The 24,503-nt window shown below is 49.7% G+C and overlaps 1 protein-coding gene across 1 annotated transcript; it reads left to right on the top strand.

The window, feature by feature from the left end:
- Positions 1 to 923: 923 nt before the first annotated feature.
- LOC107118791 (glutamine synthetase) lies at positions 924 to 20,064 on the top strand. The gene is made up of 7 exons (XM_015421159.1): positions 924 to 996; positions 6,232 to 6,406; positions 9,351 to 9,512; positions 12,765 to 12,911; positions 15,508 to 15,635; positions 17,260 to 17,459; positions 19,343 to 20,064. The coding sequence occupies exons 2-7, from the start codon at positions 6,241 to 6,243 to the stop codon at positions 19,692 to 19,694; spliced, it is 1,155 nt and encodes a 384-aa protein (XP_015276645.1). The 5' UTR covers positions 924 to 996; positions 6,232 to 6,240; the 3' UTR covers positions 19,695 to 20,064.
- Positions 20,065 to 24,503: the final 4,439 nt, after the last annotated feature.

Below are 24,503 nucleotides of genomic sequence, written 5' to 3'. Positions count from 1 at the left end.
GTAATCACAGCCCAAAACTAATAACAGAGCAAAAGGGGGGGGGGTTTGGAGGAGCAGGGACATAAGATAATCACCATGCTTAAAACAAACCAACAACCTGATTATTTTCTACCCCAGCCAGATAATTCAGACAGCTTACAGAAATAGACAAGAAACCATTCAAAACAGCCATAACAATCAAAGAATTAAGGCAGTGAGCAGATAAAACAATTGTGCAACAGTACAATTTGTGCAAAGGGAACAGAGGAAGATAGTAGAAGCTTAAAGTAAGGAATCAGAAAAGCCAGGCGGGATCGGAGCAATCAGTCCAATTTTTATCTCTCCCCCCCCCCCTAACTCCAAGGAGCCCAGGGCTGCATGGTTCAGCCTTCCTCTGACGTCGCCCCACAACAACCTTATGAGGTTGGCTGGGCTGAGGCACAGTCAGCGGCCAAAACCGCCCACCTATTTTCATGGCAAAGAGGGAGTCTGCACTCGAGTTTCTCCAGTTTTCCTCCAACTACTGACTCTGTGAGAAAGGCAGTGACACGCACCATTTTAAACTTCCAGGGAGCAGGCCTAAGAGTGCTTCTGAGCACGTGCAGAGCGCCTTTATTTGTCCTTTGTTTATTTACGGTCGTTAAACGTTTCTATTTCGCAACGCTTAGTTTAAAAAAGGTTCTCACGGAGGCAGCGTCCAAATCAGAGTCTAAAACAGCACTTTAAACCAACGCAATTAAGACAATCGTTAAAAAGCATCAACAACCAATCAAAGATTTCTTCTGAACGAGAGACACGTTCACTGCAAAGAGCTTTCCCTCCGCTGCGGCGCGCTTTTGCAACGCCTCGGAGGGCGAGGGCGCCGCCATCCCCCGCCTGTGGGCGCCCTCCTCTGCCAGCGAGCCCGCGGGCGCCCCCCCCCTGTCTATAAGAGCGGCCGGCGGGCTTCGACGGAGGCAGCGGAGGCAGGTAACCGTCCCGGTAGAACATCCCAGAGCCGGCGGCCAGGAGAAGCAGGTAAGCGCGACCGTCCGACCGCTAGCCGTGCGCTCTGGCTTCGCTGAGCGCCGCTCTGGCTCTCCAGGCGGAGCACAGCGGCTGGCTTTCTCGGAAGGAGCCCCCCTCCCCGACTTCCTTCCGAGCAAACCGAGAGTGGCGGCCTTGAGCCTGCTTCCTCCTGGCCTGGAATCCTTGCCATCCGTGAGCTTCGTGGACCCGGGATAAACATGAGGCAGCCCGGCTGGGTTTTTGAGGGGGGGGGGCGCAGCTGCTGTCAAGATCTACCCTTCCGCGGGTCCAAAGGCCCCTTGGGGGGGGGGAAAAAAAAGCCCCCCCCCCCCCAGAAGACTGCAGGGAGTGTCTGCTTTCGTGCGGCATCTCCTTCCAGGCTCTTCGGCCAGTTTTCGGCCCCCGATTCTTCCTCTTCCGGGCAAGAGGCGCCCGCTGAACTTTCCAAACTTTGCTCCACGTGGCCCTTCTGGCCCAGGTTGGTTGGCTTGTTTGTCTGTTTGTTTGGGAATGCGGGGGGGGGGGGGGAGGTATTTTTATTTCTTAGCAGTCCCGTTCGAGGCCGCGGAGCTCCTCCGAAATGAGAACTGCCGGGGATCGCCCTGTAGCGGACAAAAGGATCTCCGGCCTCGGACAAAATGGCCTTTGCGTCTCCGTTTTCTCTCTCCCATTTTCTTTCCTCCATTGTGTTGCTTCTGCTCAGCCCAGCCCCGGACAGTGCGAAATGGTGGTGCTGGTTATTTCGTTTCGCTTAAATCGTCGACAAGATTAATAATGCAATTGGAAGTACACGGGTTTGCAAGGCAAACTTTCCATCGCACGTTTCTCCTTTATGTTAGTAAGTCACAGAGGGTACGCGTAGGATTCGGAAGTCTCTTCACAGTGCTTCTGCCCTTTGGATGACATTAATAATCTGAAATAGTGGCCGGATCTGGAAGGGGTGCGGTATTGGTCTATTATAGCATAAAACACTTAGGATATTCCCCACCCCATCAAAACAGTGGTCTCATAAGACTGAAATGCATTTAGTAGGCGATGTTGCTGTGCAAAACATTCTGCACAGTCTGGAACTAAGAACGCAAGAGTTCCGGTGGACCAGAACAAAGATCCATAATTTGGCTCGCTGTGTTAAAATTCTCTGAGGGAGGAAAACTTCTGTTGCCTTTATAGTGAACAGAAGTCCATTAATCCTTCGGCCACACTAAGGGTGTTTGTTTCTGAGGTCAGCAAGATGCCCGGTTGCTTAATCTTAACATGGAATTTGTTTGTCCTTATTGTGCTCTTGACTCAGCCTATGAAAGTTGGTGTTTGTTTTTCCAGCTCTGTGCCTGTGTTGGTTTAGTGGCCCTGCTTCCTGGTAGAGTCTCTTTATCAATAGCTGGATCGCTCACAAGTCTTTAGTAAGGTGTTTTATAACCAGTACTTCTATATATATATTTACTTATTTGTTATTTAATAGCATTACTTTCTCACCAGGACTCAAAGGGGATTATTCAGAAGACAATGCAGGCAAATAGCATGGGTTGTCTAATAAGCAATGCGACAAAATGGGGGTTACAAAAATTAGAAAGAATGCAAAAAAAAAAAAAAAGACAGGTCAAAATGCTGGGAACGGCATTACAGATTTGGAAAACAAACACAGTAAGAGCAAGTTAGTACATCCCACACAGAGTAACATAGACTACTATCCTGTTCTCTTGCGGGTATGGAGCAGAGGTTAGATTGTCAGACTCAGATCAGGGAGATCTGAACTCAGATCTCATCTCCGTCATGAAGTTCACAGAGGTGACCTTGGGCCAGGCTTCCCTTCTCAGCCTATCCTATCCTCAATGGTTGTCATGATAAAATAAAGGCAATGGGGAACTATTATGCTTGGAGGAAAGATGGGATTAGAAATATAACTTAGTTAGATGTACATGTACTCTGGCTCAAGGATACTGGTTTTAAATTTGTATTAAAAGTACAGGAGACTTCTGTGCAAGTACAGAGTGCTCTTGTGATCTTGACATAGGTCGTAGATGAGAATGACACCTCAAATATATTTATTTATTTCATTTGTATCCCATCTTTCTCCCCAGTGGGGGGGACCCTGCTCTCCTCTTCCCTGTTGTATCCTCACAACAACCCTGCAAGGTTGGATTAGGCTGGGAAGGTGTGGCTGGCCCAAGGTCACCCACTGAGCTTCCATGGTGCAAGTGGGGATTTGAACCTGGGTCTTCCAGACACTAGTCCGATGCTCTTAACCACCACACCACCCTGGCTCTCAGTCAGTAAGCAGCCATAAAAGGATGCTGAACCAATGGGCTGCAAGCCTTCAGCAACAGTAAATTGGTAGTGGGTTACAGGTGGGGAGGGATGTAATAACTGAGCCAAGCAAATTGAGCTATGTATTTATTTCTCAAATTTATATTCCGCCCTCCCCGCGAACAGGCTCAGGGCGGGTCACAACAAATAGGCCATTCGGCATCACAGAGTTCGTTAAAACAAGGAATTTAAAAACAGATTGCACCAAATACTGCACAATCTCCGATACCGGTGCCGCTGGATCCTGAGGGTGATTCCGCACTAGACCTTAAATCCTGGGTCAACCCTGTCCCCGAACGTACATTCTATACTACACTCAAGTTCACCCCTGTAATTATCTCGGGGTATTTTTTGTTTGTTTGTTTCCACGTTACATCCCCGTTTTGCCCCACACTTGACCGGGATAAACCGGTGCTGTTATAACCAGGGATAAATGCAAGGTATTGTGTTGTGAGTTGAACTCTGATAAAAGTGCGGAAAGGACCTAAATCTGTTTAATCCAGGCTGCGTAGAAATGACGTCTTCGGCAGGGGAGGCCGACTATTTTTTCTGGACGCCCGCCACCTCAGCCGAGGGCCTCGCAGAACCGCTCCATTGTACAGGCCCTGCGGAATGATGGAAGGTCCCGCAGGGCCCTGCTCTCTCGTGGGAGCATGTTTCACCAGGCTGGGGCCAGGGCAGAAAAGACCCTGTTCCTGGTTGAGGCTAAGCAGACATCTTTCGGGCTGGGGACTACCAGCAGATGTTGCTCAGCAGAGCGCAAGGCTCTCTGGGGCACCTGTGGGGAGAGGCAGTCCCTTAGGTATGTCAGTCCCAGGCCGCTTGAGTCTTTGAAGGTCAGTACCATCGGTCCTCTGGAAATTGTGAGGCATTATTATTTAACTATATATTTATTAAATTTGATTTATTAGGCTGCCCTTCCCTGCAAGCAGGGCTCAGGGCGGCTTGCATCAGAAACCTTTGGCCTGCTGCCCAAAATACAATCTGGTCAGATGCAAAGCAGATGGTTATGGGGAGGGTGTTTCATGGAGACGGTGCCACTACTGAACATGCCCTGCCCCTGGTGCCAGCTGCATGGAGCAGGGCTTCTGGTGAAGATCTGACCTCTTGGGCAGTTTATTTTGCTCTTCTTCAATTAAATCGTACCATTGAGGCGCACCATGCATTTGACGCAACAAGGGAGGAAAACGCCTTCCCTAGAGGAGCCTACTGTAATGTATTCGATAGCTGCCATTGCAATACATGAATCATCTAATTGAAGTACAATGTTAAGCTTCGTCCTGGGCTAGGATCCAAATCCATCCAATCGCATTGATAGCCCAGGAAGAACCAACCAATCACTTGTCAGCAAGCTCCCTGAGCGGGAACGTCCGTAATTGGTCCTTATGCATACAACCTTATTGGTTGGTAAATGTACAGTAGGCGTGGCTACATTAGCCGGGAGAGTTTAAAAGCAGGACAGCTGCAGTGTAAAAGCTGTTCTGGCTATCAGATGTTGATCCGTGTTGGAGTTGTGTTCCCGTTGATGAATAAAGCTGAATCTTTGCTGAATCACTCTCCGACTACTTTGTTAAGCGAGCGACTTAACACCTACAGTGCAGATTTTCCTCCCAAGGTTAAAGGTGAAGGTTTCCCTTGCTCAAAAGCCAGTCTAATCAGACTCTAGGGGGCGGTGCTCATCTCCGTTTCCAAGCCGAAGAGCCAGTGCTGTCCAAAGACTGGTCATGTGGCCAGCATGGCTAAACACTGAGGTGCACAGAACACCAACCCAAGGTCACCTGGAGGCAGTCCAGCAAACCGCAGGAAGAAGACTACCATTGCCACATTCCCCCTAGCCCCATGAACTTGTGTTGCCCCAGAAAAGGGAGAGGCAGAGGGAGGGAGCCTTGGTAGCGTGTGCGGCTGTGGGAGATGAGTCCGGCAGCCCTCTTTTTCTCCTTCATTTTGCTTCCATGGTTCGTGGCTGATACAGTAATGTGCCCAAGGCAGAACAGGGGAGAACAGTATTGTAAGCTGCTTTGGGTCACCAAAAGGGCAGGATGTAAATGAACTGAGACAGAACATGCGGCATTCGGCATCGAAGAGTGCTTAGAGCGTCAGAGCAGGAGACCCAGGTTCGAATCCCCACTCTGCTGTTGAAACTTGCTCCGTGACCTGGGGCCAGTCACACACACTCAGCCTGTCCTACCTCACAGGGCTGTTGCTGTGAGGATCAGATGAAGGAGGGGAAATGTTGGTTGCTTTAGGGTTGCTGGGTGCCCCCTGGCCAGCAGCAGAAGATTGGGGGGGGGGGTAGAGTTGCCAGATCTAGGCTGAGAAACTCCTGGGGATTTGGGGATGGAGCCTGGGTAGGGCAGGAACCTCAGTGGGGTCCAGTGCCACAGAGTCCACCCTCCCAAGCAACCATTTTCTCCAGGGGAAGGAGTTGTAATTCCCCAGGTCCCACCTGGAGGCTGGCATGCCTCTTTGGGCTAGAGAGAAAAGCAGGTCTCAAGTGCCTTCATTAAATTAAGGCAGAGCATGTTGCATTCAGGGCAATTTAGGCCTTGCATCTCTTTCATAATCGTGGTCATGGTTGCTTAACGTATAAGCCTATTTAAAAAAAAAATCCATTGTCCTTGGTACATCTGAGCTGCCTCTGTATGGAAAGAAAATCGTTGGTCGGTCTAACGCGGAGTCGTCCACTTGACCTGTCAGCGGCCCGATAGGTTCTTGGATGAGATTCCTTTCCCACCACCTGCCAACTGAGATCTTTTTTCACCCCAGGGTTAGCAAAGACTGAAGCGGGTACCTTGCAGCTTGCATTTTGCGTGCCAATCACTGCTCGTCCGTACGCTGCTGCAGTTGGTAGCCCTGTAAGCCGCTGGCATTTAAATCCCTGCTCGACTCAGTGTTGGAATGAAGGGTTCTGACTCCTCTGTCTTCCTTCCCCTCCTCCAGACTGTCACCATGTCTGTGTCGCACAGTTCTAAGCTGAACAAGGTGGTCCGAGACCAGTACATGAAGCTGCCCCAGGGAGACAAGGTGCTGGTCACCTATGTCTGGATCGACGGCAGTGGAGAAGGAGTTCGCTGTAAAACCAGAACCTTGAACCAGGAACCAAAATGCATTGAAGGTAAGGCTGGGTGTGGCTTTCCCCATCTTGGGTGGCCTCCTTGGACCCTGGGGGAGGGGCAGGCAGCATTGAATGCTCTGGCCGTTCTCCGTCAACGCTTGGCAAAATACTGTGGCGGCCGGGCTAGCTGGCTGGGCACCCCGTGCTCCAGAAAGCGCATTGCTGCAAGTGCTAGGGTGCTCCGTGGCCATGGATGGGTTTCCTGGCTCCAGGCGACAGGGTGATCTTTTGCTTTCCTCTGGTCAGAAAGCTCCTCCGATAACAACTTGCAGCTTTTGGCTAATCTTTGTAAGGAGCCCAAGTGTGTGTTTGTGTGTGCGCATGGGCCTTTGCATGCTTAGTGACCTTGCTTCTCCCACAAAGGGGCAGAGGGGCTTCTGTTTAGGCTGCTGTGCTGACTTTTGGAGCACCTGTGAGATGCAGGGCAGCTGTGAGGGCATTTCCCCCTCCCCTCCAGCCTTGAGCAGGGCAGGCGCTGTTGCCAGAATGCAGACATGTTGCACCCGCTGACAGTGAGCTGGGAAATACACCTGTGACCTCCTGGGCTTTGGTCTCTGTTGCATGCTTAGACTCCCACGTCTGTCTGTCTCTTTAATAGTCATCGTTGTAATATTGCAGGGTAAGGTAGGTATAACAAAAGCAGGTCCCTGCTCCAAGGAGTTTACAATCTAAGTTTTATCAGAGGGGACAGGAAAGAGAAAATACAAAATGTGCTTTCTGTACACCTCCTAACCTTCCCTCCAGTAGTGGCTTGAACACAAAGGGATACACTAAAATACAGAGGTATTTATTTTTCAGGAGAGTATATTACAGTGGTGGCAAACCTATGGCACGGGTGCCAGAGGTGGCACTCAGAGCCCTCTCTGTGGGCACACGTGCCATCGCCCCAGCCAGGCCCAGACCATCATTAAAGTGTTGAATTCTCTGCCAAATAATTTTAAGTAAATGAAAGCATTTGGGATTGCTTTCCTTACTTTGTTTGGATCATCTTAAGTTAATGTATGAGTTGTTTTTTCTAAAGTAAAACCTCAGTATTCAGGTTAAATTGCCGTGTTGGCACTTTGCGATAAATAAATGGGTTATGGGTTGCAGTTTGGGCACTCGGTCTCTAAAAGGTTCGCCATCACTGATATATTAGAATACCGAATGTAACTCTAGGAATACTGGAATGTTCTGCTGACATAACCCCTGCACCCACCTCAAAAAAGAAAGAAAGGAAATGCTGTTAAGTTACCTCCACGCCTGAGAGGAGATGAATGGAGAGTCTCAGTTTACTTCCCACAACCGGAAACCGTTACACATTTATCCCGTTTTGACATATTTATTGCTTTGCTGTCCTTCCCCCCCTTAATTAAATCAAAGCAACTGTTGACCTTATAATCTTAGCTTGTTGTTTAGATTTGTCGTTGCATATCATCTTTATCATGTTACATGTTAAATTGCTGTGCAGCCTCTGTCTATAAGTTTGAACTCTACCTTCCACTCCAATGTATCTGAAGAAGTGTGCCTTGCACACGAAGGTTCATACCTTGAATAAACCTTTCTTGGTCTTAAAGGTGCCACTGGACTCTAGATTTGTTCTGCAAGGGGATACCATTATCTATGGCTGCTCTTTTCTAATCTTGGTTTGTCCCCTAACTCACACAGGCCTGTTGTAAGGACTAGAAACTTGTAGAGGCCTTGAACAGCTGGATAAACATGCTGGCGCCTGGCAGCCTGGTTTTGTTTTTCTTGCTTAGCCTTGCCCAATGGCTCTGGTAGCCTCGCATTGCAGCTTGGGGAGTCTTAATTATAGTGGGGATGGGGCTGTGGCCTTTACCCACTGACGCAAAACAGTGTTGCAACACTTGTGAGCAATTGCACGGCTTTTGGTCCTGACCAAAAGGTCCGAGAGCCGGTCTGGTGTAGGCCACCTGACTTCAAGCTCTTGTGCAGTCAGTGCAGCTCACAGGGAGATTTTTGGGCCAGCCGCTCTCTCTTTCTGGCTAACCTACCTGACAAGTTGTTGTGAAGATAAAATGGATGGGGGGGGGGAACTGTACATGCTGCTCTGAGGAGGATGGGATAAAATGGGATGAATACAAAGTAGGACTGGGCTTTTGCTTCTTGGGCCAGAGCAATAGTGTGGTGTCTAAAAAGAGAATCAACGTTAAACTTTACAGGGAAATATCCCCTTGAGGTGCAGGATCCTTACTAACCCGATATTGGCTAGGCAGAGTCCGCACAGATGACTCTGAATTGGAAAGTCTGGCTCCGACAGAGTGGAACACGGTACTTTGCTATTATGTGAAGAAGTCAGGGGGAAGTCCTTGGGCTCCTGCACTCTCTCCTTGCCCAGCTAGATACTGAAGACTTCTTCGTTCTGGCTGAATCCTGGTTTGCAGGGAGAAGGACAAGCAGTCAAAGGGGAGCAGAGGGGAGATGAATTCTTTCAGCCCATTCCTATCTCGATCAACTGTGGTTTGGTGTTATGCCTGTACTGTCCCATAGGGGCTGCATTCAGACTTGCAACAAACTCTGGTTTCTGCCACAAACTCCTTACACTACCAGGCTTTATGTGACGACTACCACCCCCGGTATGTTGTCATCTTGCTGTGTCTGTGCCTCCCATTAGGGAGGTTGTTGGCCCCGTGGCCAAAACAAGGACAGTGCTACTGAACAAACGGTGGTTTGTGGATTCTGATGTGGCAGCGAACCACAGTTTTTGTAAAGTGGTTAACAAACGAGCTACAGATCCTAGTTTTGAAATCCTGTTTTGGTGCCATCTAGCAAGCCATAGTTTGCTAGATGTTGCAACTTCCTATGTGTGGTCAAACAGTGGCTTATGAACGACAGCTCTGACAACATCTGAATGCAGCTGGACTCTTTTGGGGGCCAGTCTGTTAACCTGTTGGGGGTTCTATTAAGGATTCTTAAGATCTTCCCCTTTTCAACTCTCCTGTAGATGTGCCTGAATGGAATTTCGACGGATCCAGCACAGACCAAGCAGAAGGCTCTAACAGCGACATGTTCCTGATACCCGTCAGAATGTTCCGAGACCCCTTTTGTCTTGATCCCAACAAGCTCGTGTTGTGTGAAGTCCTGAAATACAATCGAAAACATGCAGGTGCGCCTTCTTGATGGTCTCCCCCCCCCCCCCAAATCCTGTGATTCAGGCTTTTCTGGCCACTGGAAGGGGGTTGAGGGCAGGTGGCTTGCATGCCTCATTAAACAGGAAACTCTCTTGCATGTGGCTGCTAAAAGGCCCCTCGGGAAAGTGACCAGGGCCTGTTGCATTGAAAGGATCATCTTCTGCAGGCTAGATGAGTCCGCTTCCTTGAGAGTCAGACCACGGGTCCATCTAGCTCATCATTGTCTGCTTTCACTAGCAGTGGCTCTAAAGGGTACTAGGCAGAGAAGCGTATTTCCTGACACCTGTTCCTTGAAACCCTTTAACTGCAGGTGCCGAATTGAACCATCAAAGTGCAGAGTATATGTGCACGGAGTTGCATCCCTCTCCTTGCCAAAAGATTAGTGGGCAAAGCCATGTATATATGTACATATATAATATATGTAAAGCAACCTTCTACCATGTCAGACAGCTAGTCGATCCAGCTGCAGTCCAGCTGTGCTGATGGGTGGTGGCTTTCAAAGGTCTTGGGCAGAGAGGGGTCTTTAAAGACAGCTCCTCCCTGAGATCCTTTACCTGGAGACGGCAAGGGTTGGATCTGGCATCTTCTGCATGCAAAGAACCCCTGAGCTATGTTCCTTCCCTTGGAGACTGTCTTGTGAGGGTTGCTGATCCCCCTCAAGAGATGGGTATTGGGTCTTTATGCTGGTGGTGCTCAGCTAGTAAGTGAAATTAGTGCCGGATTGGAAGCTTGAACTAAGAAGCGAGTATTAGGGTGTCCTTATTTTAGTCAAGACTGCGAGTTGAGAGTTGAATCTCAAGGCCTTGTGATTCAACCTTCTATTCCCATTACATGCCTCCAAGACTCCTTTCATAGATTGCACCAATCTTAGAAAGAATGCAGGTCTAAAGGGTCAGCCCCCCCCCCATCACATTTCCCCCCTCTTCTGCTCCCGGCATGTTGGCCGAAACCCATAAAGTTGGTGGCATTCTTCTCCGAGGACAACATACATGGAGCCTCTCCCTCCCTCCCTTCGGAAGCCCTCTGCAAAGTGCGTTACTAGGCTCAACTGGCTAGAAAGGCAGAGGCGCAAGCAGTGAGCCGAGGGGCCTGGATAGCTTTTGGTTTGTGAGCCCCCCTAGTTGCTGACCAGCTTCTGGGATCAAATCTCTCTCTTTGTGCCAGACTTCTCCCAAATGCAGAGTGTGGCTTGGAACTTTGCTCATAAACGCACCAGCTGGAGCTGTGCTGTTGAATTACATGGCTTGTAAGCCCTGTTGAGGAGGGCAGACTAGAAAGGCTCTGGATTCAGGTTTAATCTCTGCTGTGCTTTTGCTCAGTGGCCCTTCAGTGAGTTAAAGGCCCCCTCCCTGTTGCAAAATAAAAGGGCCTAATATCTTGCACGGCTATTTCTGTGATAACGTGCCTTGAGCAAAGAGAACCACGGTACAGTTTGCATATGTGTGTTGAGTTTAAACAGGTTCATATCTGCTTCATTTGCTTTGAGGCCAGAGGCACCTGATCAGTGTGGTTGTAAAGGTTAGAACAGGGGTGTCGGACTCATTTGTTATGAGGGCCAGATCTGGCATAAATGAGACCTCGTTGGGCCAAGCCATGTGTGTCATAAAAAGGAATGCCAGTTAGCGGAGATATAAACTTTATAAAGGACACACAAAGACTTTTTTTAACTTAAAATAAAAACATGCTTGAACATTAGCTCTGTAAGCTGCAAACCTACTTTTGATGTGTTGACATTCACCACAGAAATCTCATGCTCAGAGTTCTGAGTCTAGGACCCAGGTTAAAACATGAAATGGCTGAGTGATTAAGAGAGTCTGGCGAAGCAAGCTATGATGTAGCAGCAGAACTGGAAGCAGGAGGTGGCCATCTCCACTGCGGGCCTGATGAAAGCCCTCCGGGGGCCTGATCCGGCCCCCAGGCCACATGTTTGACACCCCTGGGTTGAGACAAGGTTCTGGGAGTCCTGGATTCAAGTTCTCATTCAGACGTGAAGCTGGCTTAACTCAGGCATGTTACACTCTCTCTCTCAGCCTGGTCTGCATGAAAGGGTGGCTGGAAGGAGAAATGAGTGAGGGGTGGCATAGGCCATCCTGAGCTCCCTGGAGGAAAGGCCCCATAAAGATATTGTGAAGTAATAGTTGTGCTACGTTTCGGTGTGTGTGTTTTTGTTTTCTCAAAAGCTTATTCTGGAATATGAGTCCACTATCCCACGCATAACCTTTTTTCCTGACCTCAAAATAGCTTCGATTAAGACCAACTGAGGAGTCTTGAAGTGAGCAAGGTCCTCTTCGGTTACTCTTCAGAAACACCTTTGTCTTCAGACTTGGCTCGTTATTGGCACTGTGCCAATGAAACTTTAGGGGGGGGGAGGGAACACCCTTCTGCAAGGATGTAAAAGCAGAAGTTCTGAGGAGTCATAACGGACTAAACGGTTCCCGCAAATTAGTAGATAACCGGGGGCAGGTATCTAAAATAAAACGTGCTTCTTGTCTCCCTGCCCCCCCCCCACACACACATTCTTTCATGTCCCAGCATAGCCACAAAAGGGAACAAGAGGTAGGGCTGTACAGGCCGGAGGAGGCTAGTGCAAAGCGGCTACGCTTAGAGGAGCCACCAGAATAGAAAGCCAATTGAAACCACCCTGATCGTGTCCTTTAACCCCTTCCTTCTAGCGCTCTGCCTGGGGAGCTTGTTACAACAAGAGCTAAATCTGCCATGAGGAAATAGAGCTGTCTCCACGGTGCCTAAATTATGTAAATACGATGGCTATTTCTGGGTAGAATATTTCATCGTTGGGGTGCCGCCACCCTAAAGGCCTGGTCACCATCCTCCTGGCCCTCAAAGGAGCAAGGCCTCTGACTCTTTTTAAAAAAAAACCCAAATAAGTAAGCTCATAAGGAGAAGGAAGGTGGCGTGGTGTAGTCAGATCTCTGAAATGAAGCAGGGTCATCCCTGGTCAGTACTTGGAGAGACTGCAGTGGAAGGCCAGGGCCAACCACCTCTTCTTCTCACTCGCCTTGAAAGTCCCTTGCCGGGGTCACCGTAGGCCCTTGATGGCCCTTTCCACTTGCACAAGCTCGTAAGGAGGGGGTGGGTCCTTGCCAAAAAGAAGAGCCGCACCTGTGTTGAATACAGCCCGTAACAGGTCACCTGAGGAGTGGGGCAGAGTATCATTCCCGCCTCCTCTTTGAGCTCACCTTCTCTGTTTGGAACCCTCTCCTCTGCAGAGACCAATTTGAGGAACACCTGCAAGAAGATCATGGACCTGGTGGAGAACAGCCACCCTTGGTTTGGGATGGAGCAGGAGTACACCTTGCTGGGCATCAACGGGCACCCTTACGGTTGGCCTGAAAACGGCTTTCCGGGACCCCAAGGTAAGAGGGAGGCTTTCGACCAGTGCTCCCTCCAAGCTGAGTTAGTGTGAGCCAGCTCACAGTTTTTTAGCCTCCAGCTCACACATATTTGTCTTAGCTCAGGAAGGATGGCCCCAGAGCAAACTAATTGGTGCAGTGAGCCAAATTGCTCACTCACAGACTTTAATGCCAGTAGAAGAAGAAGAGATTGGATTTATACCCTGCCATTCACTACCCATAGGTGTCTCAGAGCGGCTTACAAACTCCTTTCCCTTCCCCTCCCCACAACAGACACCCAGTGAGGTAGGTGGGTCTAAGAGAACTCTTGACAGAAACTGCTCTTTTTTCAAGAACAGCTCTTGTCAGAGCTACGGCTTGCCCAAGGCCATCCAGCCAGGTGCAAGTGGAGGAGTGGGGAATCAAACCCGGTTCTCCCAGATTAGTGTCCGCGCACTTAACCACGACACCAAACGGTAGCTCACAAAGTAAAATGTTTTGCTCACAAGACTCCACACAGCTTAGAGGGAGTCTTGCTTTCGACCTTAAGGAATAAATGAGCCGCCATTGGGTGCACATTGTGGAGTGGTGAATGCGTGGATCTGCCCTATGCTGAATCAGACCCTTGGTCCATCATTATTGTCTACTCAGACTGGCAGCAGCTCTCAGTGGTCTCAAGGCAGAGGACTTTCTCATCACCTACTGCCTGGTCCTTTTGAGGTGCCGGGGATTGAACCTGGGACCTTCTGCATGCTAAGCAGATGCTCTGCCACTGAGCCACAGAACATCCCCTACATAGCCGGCTGTCCCTCTGACTGTAAAGTTTGAATGAAAAATGTCTCGCTCTTATGATGGTGGAGGTAAGCTTACAGATTGGGCAGTGCTTTGCAAAGCTCCTGGATCCGAAGACTGTGGCTGTTGTACAGGCGAAGCCAACTCAGGGCAGTGTGTTGGAACTCCCAGGATTGGCTTGTCTCGTGCAGAATTCAAAATACCTCCGATTAAGTTGTCTTAAGGGCTGATTCAGATATTGCACCAAAGGTTGATTTGGCCTTACACAGGTGAACCTGGGGGTTCTGCACACTCTTCTGCTGGGAGTGTAGAGTCGTGGCTCCGTGGGGGGGGGGAGCCCCTCCTGCAAGTGCAGGTTCACTCCCTGGCATCTCCAGCGAAAGGACCTTGGCTGGCGGGCCTGAGGTCGGCTGCCAGTTGGCTGCCAGTTGGGGGAGACGGGGCCGCGGTGGCTGGACCAGTGGAGTGACTCGACAGATGAGGCAGCTTTAGATGTTGACCTCCAGTTGCCGGGGTAATTGCAGTGCGCACATGCTTGGATTCTGTTTCTATAAGGGGAGGAGGGCTAAGAGGGGGAAATGGGGTTGTACCAAAGGAAAAATGGGGTTTTAAGAAGGGTTACGAAAAAACTGAGAACATCACACAGGCCAGGTCTTTCCCCCACACCGTCAGTTCCAGAAGGCTGGGGGGGGCAGCTCCAGGAAGCAGAAAGCATCCTGTGAGCAAACCCCCCCCCCCCATTTGAGGGGGCTGACCCCTCTGAGGCTGCAAAAGCTCACCAAAAGAGGGAGGAAGGGAGAACAATGGGGCTGTGTGTGTGTGTATTCATACCGCACTTTTTATCCCCACAACAATCCTGTGAGACTAGGCTGAGAGTGTACAGCTGGCCCAGGGTCACCTTGCAATCTTCCATGGCAGAGTGGTCTTCGAGAGTCTAGTCTGACACTCTTTACTACTTTTGGTATTGTAGGCGTTCTGCCATCCTTGTAGCTAGTACAAGGATAAGTGCCAAGTTCTACATCTGGGTAACAAAAACGAGGAACACCCATACTGGATGGGGGATACACTTCTGGGTAGCAGTGTATGTGAAAAAGATCTTGGGGTACGGGTGAGCCAAAAGTTAAATATGAGCAGCCAGTGTGATGCAGCGACAAAAAAGGCTAATGCAATCTTGGGGTGTATCAACAAAGACATAACATCCACATCGCAAGATGTCGTAGTCCCGCTGTACACTGCATTGGTCAGGCTGCACCTGGTGTATTGTGTGTGGTTCTGGTGGCCTCACGTCAAAAAGGATGTGGACAGAATGGAGCGGGTGCAGAGGAGAGCGACGAGGATGATCAAGGGCCTGGAGACCAAGCCCTATGAGGAAAGGCTGAAGGACTTGGGAATGTTCAGTGTGGAGAAGAGGACATTGAGGGGGGACAGGATTGCTCTCTTGAAGTATTTGAAGGGCTGTCACTTCTTAGAGGAGGGCAGGGAGCTGTTCCTGTTGGTAGAAGAGGAGAGGACTCGCAATCATGGGCAGGAAGGTACCGCCTGGATATTAGGAAAAGCTTTTTCACAGTAAGAATAGTTCAGCAATAGAACCAGCTGCCTAGGGTGGTGGTGAGCTCCCCCTCACTGGCAGTCTTTAAGGACAAACACTTGTCAGAGATGCCCGAGGCTGATCCTGCATTGAGCAGGGGGTTGGACTAGATGGCCTGTATGGCCCCTTCCAGCTCCGTGACTCTGTGGTTCTACTGCAGTGAATGTGAAGGATGTGAAGGGTTAACCAGCCTAGGCCAAACTCTCTGTTCATGCTGATATCTGTAACAATCTCTTCCAGGGCCCTATTATTGTGGGGTCGGCGCAGACAAAGTCTATGGGCGTGACATCGTGGAATCCCACTACAAGGCCTGTCTCTACGCTGGCGTGAAGATCTGTGGCACCAATGCCGAGGTCATGCCCTCCCAGGTATTTGTTTGTGATGGGGAGAATGTCTCCTGGGGGGAGGGGGGGCTTCCACAAGCAGCCAAGGATGCTTCGAGGGAAGCCTAGAAGAAAGCAGTGGATATTTCTCAGCCGCTGATATTGGCGGGGGGACCGGAGGACAGCTGCCTGAAGGGTTGGGGCCAGATGTGGCTTGGGGGGGCTGCTAGTTGGCCACTCCTGCTCTGATGTGTCTTGCTTTCCTCTAGTCTAGGAGGTTTCTGCTTCTGCCAATCTTCTCTTCCAGCCATCATCTCTCTTGGCTGTCTTGTGGTAGGTTTTCTCAGGCCGGGTAGAGGAGGCCTCCGTTGTATGAGACAACAGGGGAAACATTTTTGAGTGCTCCTGTTGTCTAGCTGAAAGGGGAGCGGCTGTAGTAGATGTCAATACAAGTATCCGGAGCTCTGCACTACTGGCAGATCCAGCGGGTTCAGGGAATGTCCTAAGTTAAGTTAATGTCCTTCAGTGATGTCCTAAGTTATACCTTCTAAATAACCTGGGGAAGGTGTTACATGGGCCTTCAGAGAGAGTGCATCAGACATGCATACCAAGTTTTTATTTGCGATCACCCCTTGATCCAAAGGAGATGCCGTGAATTAGAACGATGAACCAAAAGCCCTGACCTGGGTAGCCCAGGCAAGCCCCATCTCGTCAGATGTCGGAAGCTAAGCAGGGTCGACTGTGGTTAGTACTTGGATGGGAGACCTCCTTGGAATACCAAGTCAGGAGGAAAGGGGCAGGCTTTATTCAGCCGCCTCTCTGAATATCCTCCAGGCCTCCAACAGGGGTCAGTCACCGGAGGTCGCCATGACTTCCAGGTGCGAACACACATGCGCTTGTTCAACACACGCATACACAAAGACAAAAATACAAAAGAAGAAGAAGAAGGATGACCCAACCAATGCTCCCTCTAGGCTGCGGAGTCCTGTGAGCAAAAATTCTACTTTGTTAGCTACCAGCATTAAAGTTGTGAGCGAGCAATTTGGCTACTGCATATATTAGTTCGCTCTGGAGCCATCCTTCCTGAGCTGAGACCAAAATGTGTGAACCGGAGGCTAAAAAACTGTGAGCTAGCTCACACTAACTCAGCTTAGCGGGAACACTGAACCCAACTAGGAAGGTTCTTGACCACTGGAAACAAGAGAGAGTTTGTAGGAATCTGGGCTCCCTTTGGGATACTGAAATGAGACTGGTGTGCTCTAAGCTGTAGTTGTATTGAATAACTTCTGAACTTTAAAATATCTGATAAATGTTTTACTGGACTGGCTATCGGGATCTCTTCTGTACTGTCCCATGCTTTTGCAGACTTCCAGATCTTGTTCTGGTCATCAAGGATGGAGCTGCTATTTTTCTTGGCATTTCAGTGGTCCAACTCTTGTAGGTCCTAACTCTCCACTTGAAGGAGGGCTTTCCACATTTTCTGGTGGAGAGCCACATTTTTTTTGAACTGCTTTCTGGAAGTTAGCCTCGAGGAGAGCAAGGGCCGGCCAGGATCGTGGTGACCCAGCCTCCATCTGCTGAAAATCTAGTAACCTGAGCTTAAAAAACTAAAGAATAATGCTCTGTTCAAAACATTTTAACATCGGCAGAATCTCTTCCCTTCCTCTAGTGGGAATTCCAAGTGGGGCCATGCGAAGGCATCGAGATGGGGGATCACCTGTGGATGGCGAGGTTCATTTTGCACCGGGTGTGTGAAGACTTTGGCGTTGTGGCTACCTTGGATCCCAAGCCGATGACAGGCAACTGGAACGGGGCTGGTTGCCACACCAATTACAGCACAGAGGAAATGAGGCGCGAAGGAGGACTCAAGTGAGTGGCCTTCCTGGCCTCTGCTCATTCGATTACCTTGAGGCATCGTTGAGGGTCTGTGGGCTGAACTAAGAAAGCCAGAGCCAGTTTGGTGTGGTGATTAGGAGGGCGGATTCTGATCTGGGAGGAACCATGTTTGGTTCCCCACGCCTCCACTTGCAGCTGCTGGTGTGACCTTGGGTCAGTCATCGCTCTCTCAGAGCTGTTCTCTCAAGGGCAGTTCCTGAAAGCCCCACCTGCCTCACAGGGTGTCTGTTGTGGGGAGGGGAAGGGAAAAGGATTGTAAGCCGCTCTGCGATTCCTTCAGGTAGTGAAAGGCGGGGTATAAATCCAATCTCCTCCTTTTCTGAGTCCTGGCCAACAGTGGCTATTGTTGATCAGCTGCTTCGGGCGCACTAAATTACAGTCCGTTTACGTGCTGTATGATGGGGACTGTGGAGGAGGTAACTTGCACGTGTGAATTGTGGATTAACGGTTCCTGAACTAAGGTCTCAATGTATATATTTTTTTCCCCTCTTCGCTATTTCATATCCTTCTCTTGCGTGGGGTGATCTCCCCTCCAAGAACCAAGCACTTGTGTCCCTTCTTGGTGCAAGAGCAATGCTGGGCATCCTCAGGCCTCGCAGTGTATTTCCCCATTGCTGGGTGCCATTTGACGTCTCCATGTAAAGCGTAGAAGAAGAAGAAGAAGAAGAGATTGGATCTATACCCCACCCTTCACTACCCAAAGGTGTCTCAGAGCGGCTTACAAACTCCTTTCCCTTCCCCTCCCCACAACAGACACCCTGTGAGGTAGGTGAGGCTGAGAGAGCTCTTGACAGAAACTGCTCTTTTTCAAGAACAGCTCTTATCAGAACTATGGCTTGCCCAAGGTCATCCAGCCAGGTGCAAGTGGAGGAGCGGGGAATCAAACCCAGTTCTCCCAGATTAGAGTCCGCGCACTTAACCACTACACCAAACCGGCGTACTGCATTTGAGTCTTCTTCAGAAGGGGGATTTTACCCCCGCCTTCCTCTGCACACAGACTCCAGGCAGCTCTGCCACTATCCTGCATTGTGCACGTTCCGTTAGGCTTCAGCCCTCAATTTCCATGTCGATGGGTGTTCATTCAAACATGATGCTCTTGCAACCGAGGCAGTTTCAGTTTGGGCTGAGGTCCATGATATTATTTAGTGTAACGCGTCCTGCCCTTTCTTTCGTCATGGAGCCCAACATGGAGGTCCTGGGAGACTTGACCCAGACCAGCTGAAGCTGCAGAAGGCTTGCTGTGTCATGTGCCTTTCAATCATAACGTGGGACCAGTATAAAAGATCCACAGCAATTAACCCACAATTCACACCAGGTATGTGTTAAGTCCCCTGTTGGTCTAGGGTCACTTGTGCACGCGCAACTCTCAGTTGCTCCACAGGGTAAAAGGGCAGCTGAACAGGGATGGGCACAAACCTCATAACAAACCTAAACTCATAACGAACGTTGCCCAGGTCGTGGTTCACAAATTGAGGTTCGTGCCCATGCCTACAGCTGAATATGTGGACTCAACTGCATTGCGAAGTATAGTGTTCTTTTTCAAAGCACCTGAGAATTCTGTTTGTAGTTAAGTCTGTGCCGGGTCTGTTCATAGCTGAGCCGCATCATCCAGGAGCAGTGTGGCTCAGGTTATCAATGCGGAGATATCAACCAGTCATTGATTATTAAGCTTTCCAGAATGGGCGAAGCAGGCCATAACTTGTACATGAATTTGCTCACTTCCTGAATTGAGGATGTGACTTTTGGTCCAACCGCTGCACTACAAAGCAGATTGATGGTCCCCTTCTTGCTCCCTCTAGGGCTGAATTTGAAAAGGTGACCAGCCATGTTTTCCTGGTGTTTTTTCTTTTGATTAGGTCTATCGAAGCTGCGATTGAGAAGCTGGGCAAACGGCACGACTACCACATCTGCGTCTATGACCCCCGAGGAGGCCAGGACAATTCCCGGAGACTGACGGGCCACCACGAGACCTCGAACATCTTTGAGTTCTCGGCTGGCGTGGCCAACCGAGGGGCCAGCATACGCATTCCCCGCCAGGTGGGCCAGGACGGGTTCGGCTACTTTGAAGACCGCCGGCCCGCTGCCAACTGTGATCCGTACGCAGTCACGGAAGCCATTGTAAGGACCACGCTCCTCAACGAAACAGGTGTCGAGACAAAAGACTATGTGGAACAGTCTAAATCAGAACGTGGTGTTCTCAAAGACTGATGTGCCTTTTCCCCCTCCCTCCCTGCAGTTTCCTAAAATGTGTGCCCTGGCCAGCTAGTAAATTTCTCTGCCGTCTTCAGAAACCTTCCTTCTGGTATTGTGACGTGGTGACTTAGAAATATATTTCTATATTTTTAGGAGAGACAAATTATTTTCCTAGCAGATCTCACCGGTTCCTGTTCTCGTTTCTTAAAGAAAAGATTGTAACGGGGGGGGGTTTCAAAGAAACTTTTTAAACAACTGAATCTATACTGTGGTTCAGGGGGACAAACGAAATTGAATCTTGTACACACGCCAGGCTGCTTCCGGGTGCCGAAGAACCTGTTCTCCCCCTTCCCTTTCTGTCTCTGTTGCAAGGAAACAATAAAGTGATGGTCTTGGCTGCTTGTCAGCCAATGCTGAAATAAAATAACTTTCCATTTCTATCTACCCATCCTTGAACTATATCCATTGGGACACAAAGCCTCTGCTACTTTTATGGAGATAATGGTTGTCATTTTAAGCAAGATGTGGGAGGTAGAGATTTTTCTAGTGGAAACGAGACAGATAACCTTGGGGGAGGGATAAAAAGAGTATCTCTCCTTATTGAGGACAGAACAAAGTTGGACTCCAGTGGCACCTTCAAGACCGACAAAGTTTTATTCACAGTATAAGCTTTCGTGTGCAAGCACCAACATGGCTACCCCAACTGAATTGATAGACAATGGGTCCTATAATGATCATTAGCCATGATGGCTGAATCGAACCTCCAGAGGTGGGTTTGAAACTGAACATGAATACCAGTTTTGGGGAGGGGATAGCCACAGTGAGAGGCTTTATGGTGCATCCAGCTAGGATGCTGCACTGGATCAGACCATTGGTTTGATCCAGCCAATGTGTTTCTTAACTGTCCTGTTCGGTGTGAGTTGCCCACCACTGTGTTTCCACAACTGGCCATGGACCATTTGTTGTTAAAGGCAGAAAAAGTAAACAAGAGCTGCCTCCTCTCTCCTGGGATTTGTCCAGGAAAACTACCCGAGGACCTGCCTCCTCTCACTCATTCTGCTGTCTTGACTGGCTCCCCAAACTTTACCCCTCAAAACTGTAGCACCTGAGCATTGTTTCTCCCCTCTTGCCCTTGGGGCATTGCAGCAAGCGCCTAGGACCACAGACCTACGTTGCCTCTGCATCCCTCACACCTGTCCAGAAGGGAATGTTGCAATAATGTTGGCTGGAGATCTGAGCTGAGCTTCGGAGCCGGGCTGCCGCCTAAAGATGACTGTTCCCGAGCAGCAGCTCCCTGGAGTACTGAAACAGCTACTTTGAATGTATTTAACAGATTTATATCCTGCCTTAATCTCAGGGTATTTTATTTATTTATTCAGCTTATACCCTGCCCACCCCACAAAACAGATTCAGGGCGGCTTACGTTCATTAAAACATATTAGATAATAGATCGCAATTAAAATCTGATAAAATCAACATAAAACAATTCAATTTCAGTAATAATACTAAGAAGTGCTGTCGATGTTTCGCTAATTGTAGAAGATGGCATACTTTTTGCAAGTTTTCCCGTTTCTCAATGTCCTTCACACAGGCCGGCCATCGTAGCCAAGAGTTGGTGGTGAATAGTGGGGGTGGCTCCTAGTTGCAAGGGTAGTTAGCAAAATTGCAAGGACAAAAAGAACATCGCGAGTGTCCTTCACCTTCCTGAAGGTGGGATTCTTGCATTCCATCGTTCTCGTAAGGGAGTGCAGCTAGTCTGAAACGAACACCACACCCCATGCAATCTTGTTTTGTATTTTTTCATGTTTGTGTGAGTGAGTGTGTGCACCTGGAAGTCATGGTGACCTCTGGTGACAGACCCCCTACTGGGAGGCAAGGGCAGGCTTCATTCAGCCACCTCTCTGAATATCCTCCAAACCCCCAGTAGGGGTCTGGAGGATATTCAGAGAGGTGGCTGAATGAAGCCTGCCCTTGCCTCCCACCTTTGGTATTCCAAGGAGGTCTCCCATCCAAGGACTTGCCAGAGTTGGCCCTGCTCAGCTTCTGAGATCGGGCTTGCCTGGGCTATCCAGGTCAGGGTTTTATTTTTCTTTCTTCCCACACCCGATGAAGTCTTGGCTGCCTTATCCATGAATGGCTATAAGGCAGCCAAGACCTTTTTCTGAACTGGGTGCGGAAAACAGTCCTGGACTAGGTGTCCTGCTGGCTCTGTTTATCCCGAGCCAGTATTTCCTTGTGGCGGTGAGCCAGCTGAGCTGACTTCTTGCAAAAGAGGCTTTGAGAAAAGGAGGTCCTTGCCGATGCTCAAGCTGGGAAATGTTGCAAAATGCTTTGTTCCTCGTAGACCACCAGGAGGGTACCTTGAATGACTCCCCTGGGACTGAGGGCACGGAGAGAACACCTCCATCTGCCTCCTATTGAATCAGACCCTTCGTCCATCCAGGTCAGTATTTGTCTACCGAGATTGGCAGCAACTCTCCGGGGTCTCAGGCAGGTGTCTTTTCCTACCACCTTTTGTGTGGTCCTTTTAACTGGAGATGCTGGGGATGGAACCTGGGACCTTCTGCACGCCAAGCAGAGGCTCTGCCACTGACCCATGGCCCCTCCTCCTGGATGAGAATAGCTACCCAGCATTTGGGTTGGACTTAACAGCTTGGCTTTGGGGATGGGGGCACAAACTGTTGTCCCTCTTAATTAACATCCTGCTATTCTGTGTTCGAGGAGCTGTGGTGCCTCAAGTGGTTAAGACGCTGAACTGCAGGCTGTGGAAGGTCAGTAGTTCAGCAGTTCGAGAACCGAGTTGCCGCATGATGGAGTGAGCTCCCATCTCTAGTTCCAGCTCCTGCCAACCTAGCAGTTCGAAAGCAAGAAATTGCAAGTAGATAAATAGGTACCACTTCGGTGGGAAGGTAACAGCGTTCTGTGCGCCTTGGTGTTTAGTCATGCCGGCCACATGACCACGGAAATGTCTTCGGACAGCGCTGGCTCTTTGGCTTTGAAACGGAGATGAGCACGGCAACCCTAGAGTCGGATTCGACTGGCTTTCGAGCAAGGGAACCTTTACCTTTACCTATTCTGTGTTCATCCCCCAATTAGGGCAGAGGCTGTATAAGTTGAAGCCTCTTTGCTGGTCACTCCGCAGCAGGGACAACAAAACGCGTTCCTCAAGCATGCGGGATGGGACCTACACTGGGCAAGAGTTTGCTGAAGAGACTGGATTTATACCCCACCCTTCACTCGAAGCCTCAGAGCGGTTTACAGTCTCCTTTCCGTTTCCTCTCCCCACAACAGACACCCTGTGAGGTAGGTGGGGCTGAGAGAACGGCTCCTTGAGAGAACAGTGCTGAGAAAACTGTGAATGACCCAAGGTCACCCAGCAGCTGCACGCAGAGGAGTGGGGAATCGAACCCGGTTCTCCAGATTAGAGTCCGCCGCTCTTAACCACTGCACCAGACTGGAAGGGTGGCTGGCTGGCAGCCAGGGCAAGAGCCACTGCTCATCCCCACTGCCTAACAATGCAAATAAACTCGACGTGAGGTTGCCTTGCCATAGATGTGGTATAGTCACCCACCAGCAGGAGGGGAGAGAGGCTGGAGTGCCAAAGTGGACCGAAGCAATGCAAGGGTATAGCCAGCCCCCGCTGTCTGCTGTGGTTCTGCGGGAGAGCAGACATAATGCAGAACTTAGTTGTTGGGGCTCCTGTCCACTTGAGTTCCTGGCTCTCCCTGCGGTTAACAAAACCAAAATATATTCTGCAAGTAAGAGCTTGTGCCGAATTTCTATCGGGTACATCTGTGCAGATACGTATCGGGAGAAGCTGCCTGGTGAGATGTGCATTGATGCTAGGAAGCTGCACAGATGTGCTATCGATGGGTCGAGGGAAGCTGCTTCTCTTGCTCCAGTTTGTCCAGAAGTGGCACATCTGTCATTGTCACTTGCTCTGCAGGGGCAAGGAGGGTGTTATCTTCTAGCGAGGATGCGAGGGGCCCTGCCCTGGTTTCCTGGTTTCCAGTTGGAGGTACTATGTGCTGCCTGGCAGAGCAGGGAAAAGTAGGTACTGCTCGGAGCGCAGAGAACATGGGAAAGAACAGCACGTAACTTTCTGATCGTGCAGTTTTTGGAGGACTCTAGGAAAGTTTTGGGGTGAGCTCACCTGCTGTGGGATTCTTCTTTCTTCTGCCCCAGCAAGTCCATCATTTGTGTGTCCCGCGACCTCCACCCCCGCTTGGAGGGGTGCTGGCCAAGTGGCTACAAGCAGCCGATCTGCGTTCCAGGCTTTTGTTTTCCCCTTTTCCCTTATGATCTCATTTGTGAGTTTGTCGCATGTCTGATGGACGACGGTTGTTGGGTCACTTTCATTGGTTCTGGTCTTAGTCCAGAAGTTCAGATACAAATTTTTTTAAAAAAGCTATTTCCATTATTTGGAAAAACTGGATGTGCCACTTTTCTGGCCCATTAGCTGCTTGTTTGCCGAGCCTGTCTGTCTGCCTGCCTTACAGGACAGCTCTGCCTTGCTTGCCTTCAGATAATTCTCAGCGACAAAGCCCGCTAGGCGGCCTTTTCCACAACTCTGCAAAGTAAGTGGCTTTGCTATTCCCATTTTTGTAGGTGGGACCTCCTACATGATTGCTGGGATAATGCAATGGGTGAGCTGACACCTATCATGAGAGCCACTGGCAGGGGTCATTTTGTAGAAAAAGAGGTGCAGGAGCTCATTAGCATTACTCATTAGCATTACTCATTAGCATTACTCATTAGCATTACTCATTAGCATTACTCATTAGCATTACTCATTAGCATTACTCATTAGCATTACTCATTAGC

Source organism: Gekko japonicus, unplaced genomic scaffold (assembly GCF_001447785.1).
Source record: "Gekko japonicus isolate JY-2015 unplaced genomic scaffold, Gekko_japonicus_V1.1 scaffold40, whole genome shotgun sequence".
In the NCBI taxonomy this organism is placed as follows: Eukaryota; Metazoa; Chordata; class Lepidosauria; order Squamata; family Gekkonidae; genus Gekko; species Gekko japonicus.
The sequence above is the reverse complement of the archived record's forward strand: the minus strand, read 5'-3'. Positions and strand labels throughout refer to the sequence as shown.

Coding starts and splice junctions, on each gene's coding strand:
- LOC107118791 (XM_015421159.1), top strand. CDS start 6,241: ATGTCTGTGTCGCACAGTTCTAAGCTGAACAAGGTGGTCCGAGACCAG. Junction 9,513..12,764: donor ATACAATCGAAAACATGCAG/GTGCGCCTTCTT, acceptor TCTCCTCTGCAG/AGACCAATTTGAGGAACACC. Junction 12,912..15,507: donor CGGCTTTCCGGGACCCCAAG/GTAAGAGGGAGG, acceptor AATCTCTTCCAG/GGCCCTATTATTGTGGGGTC.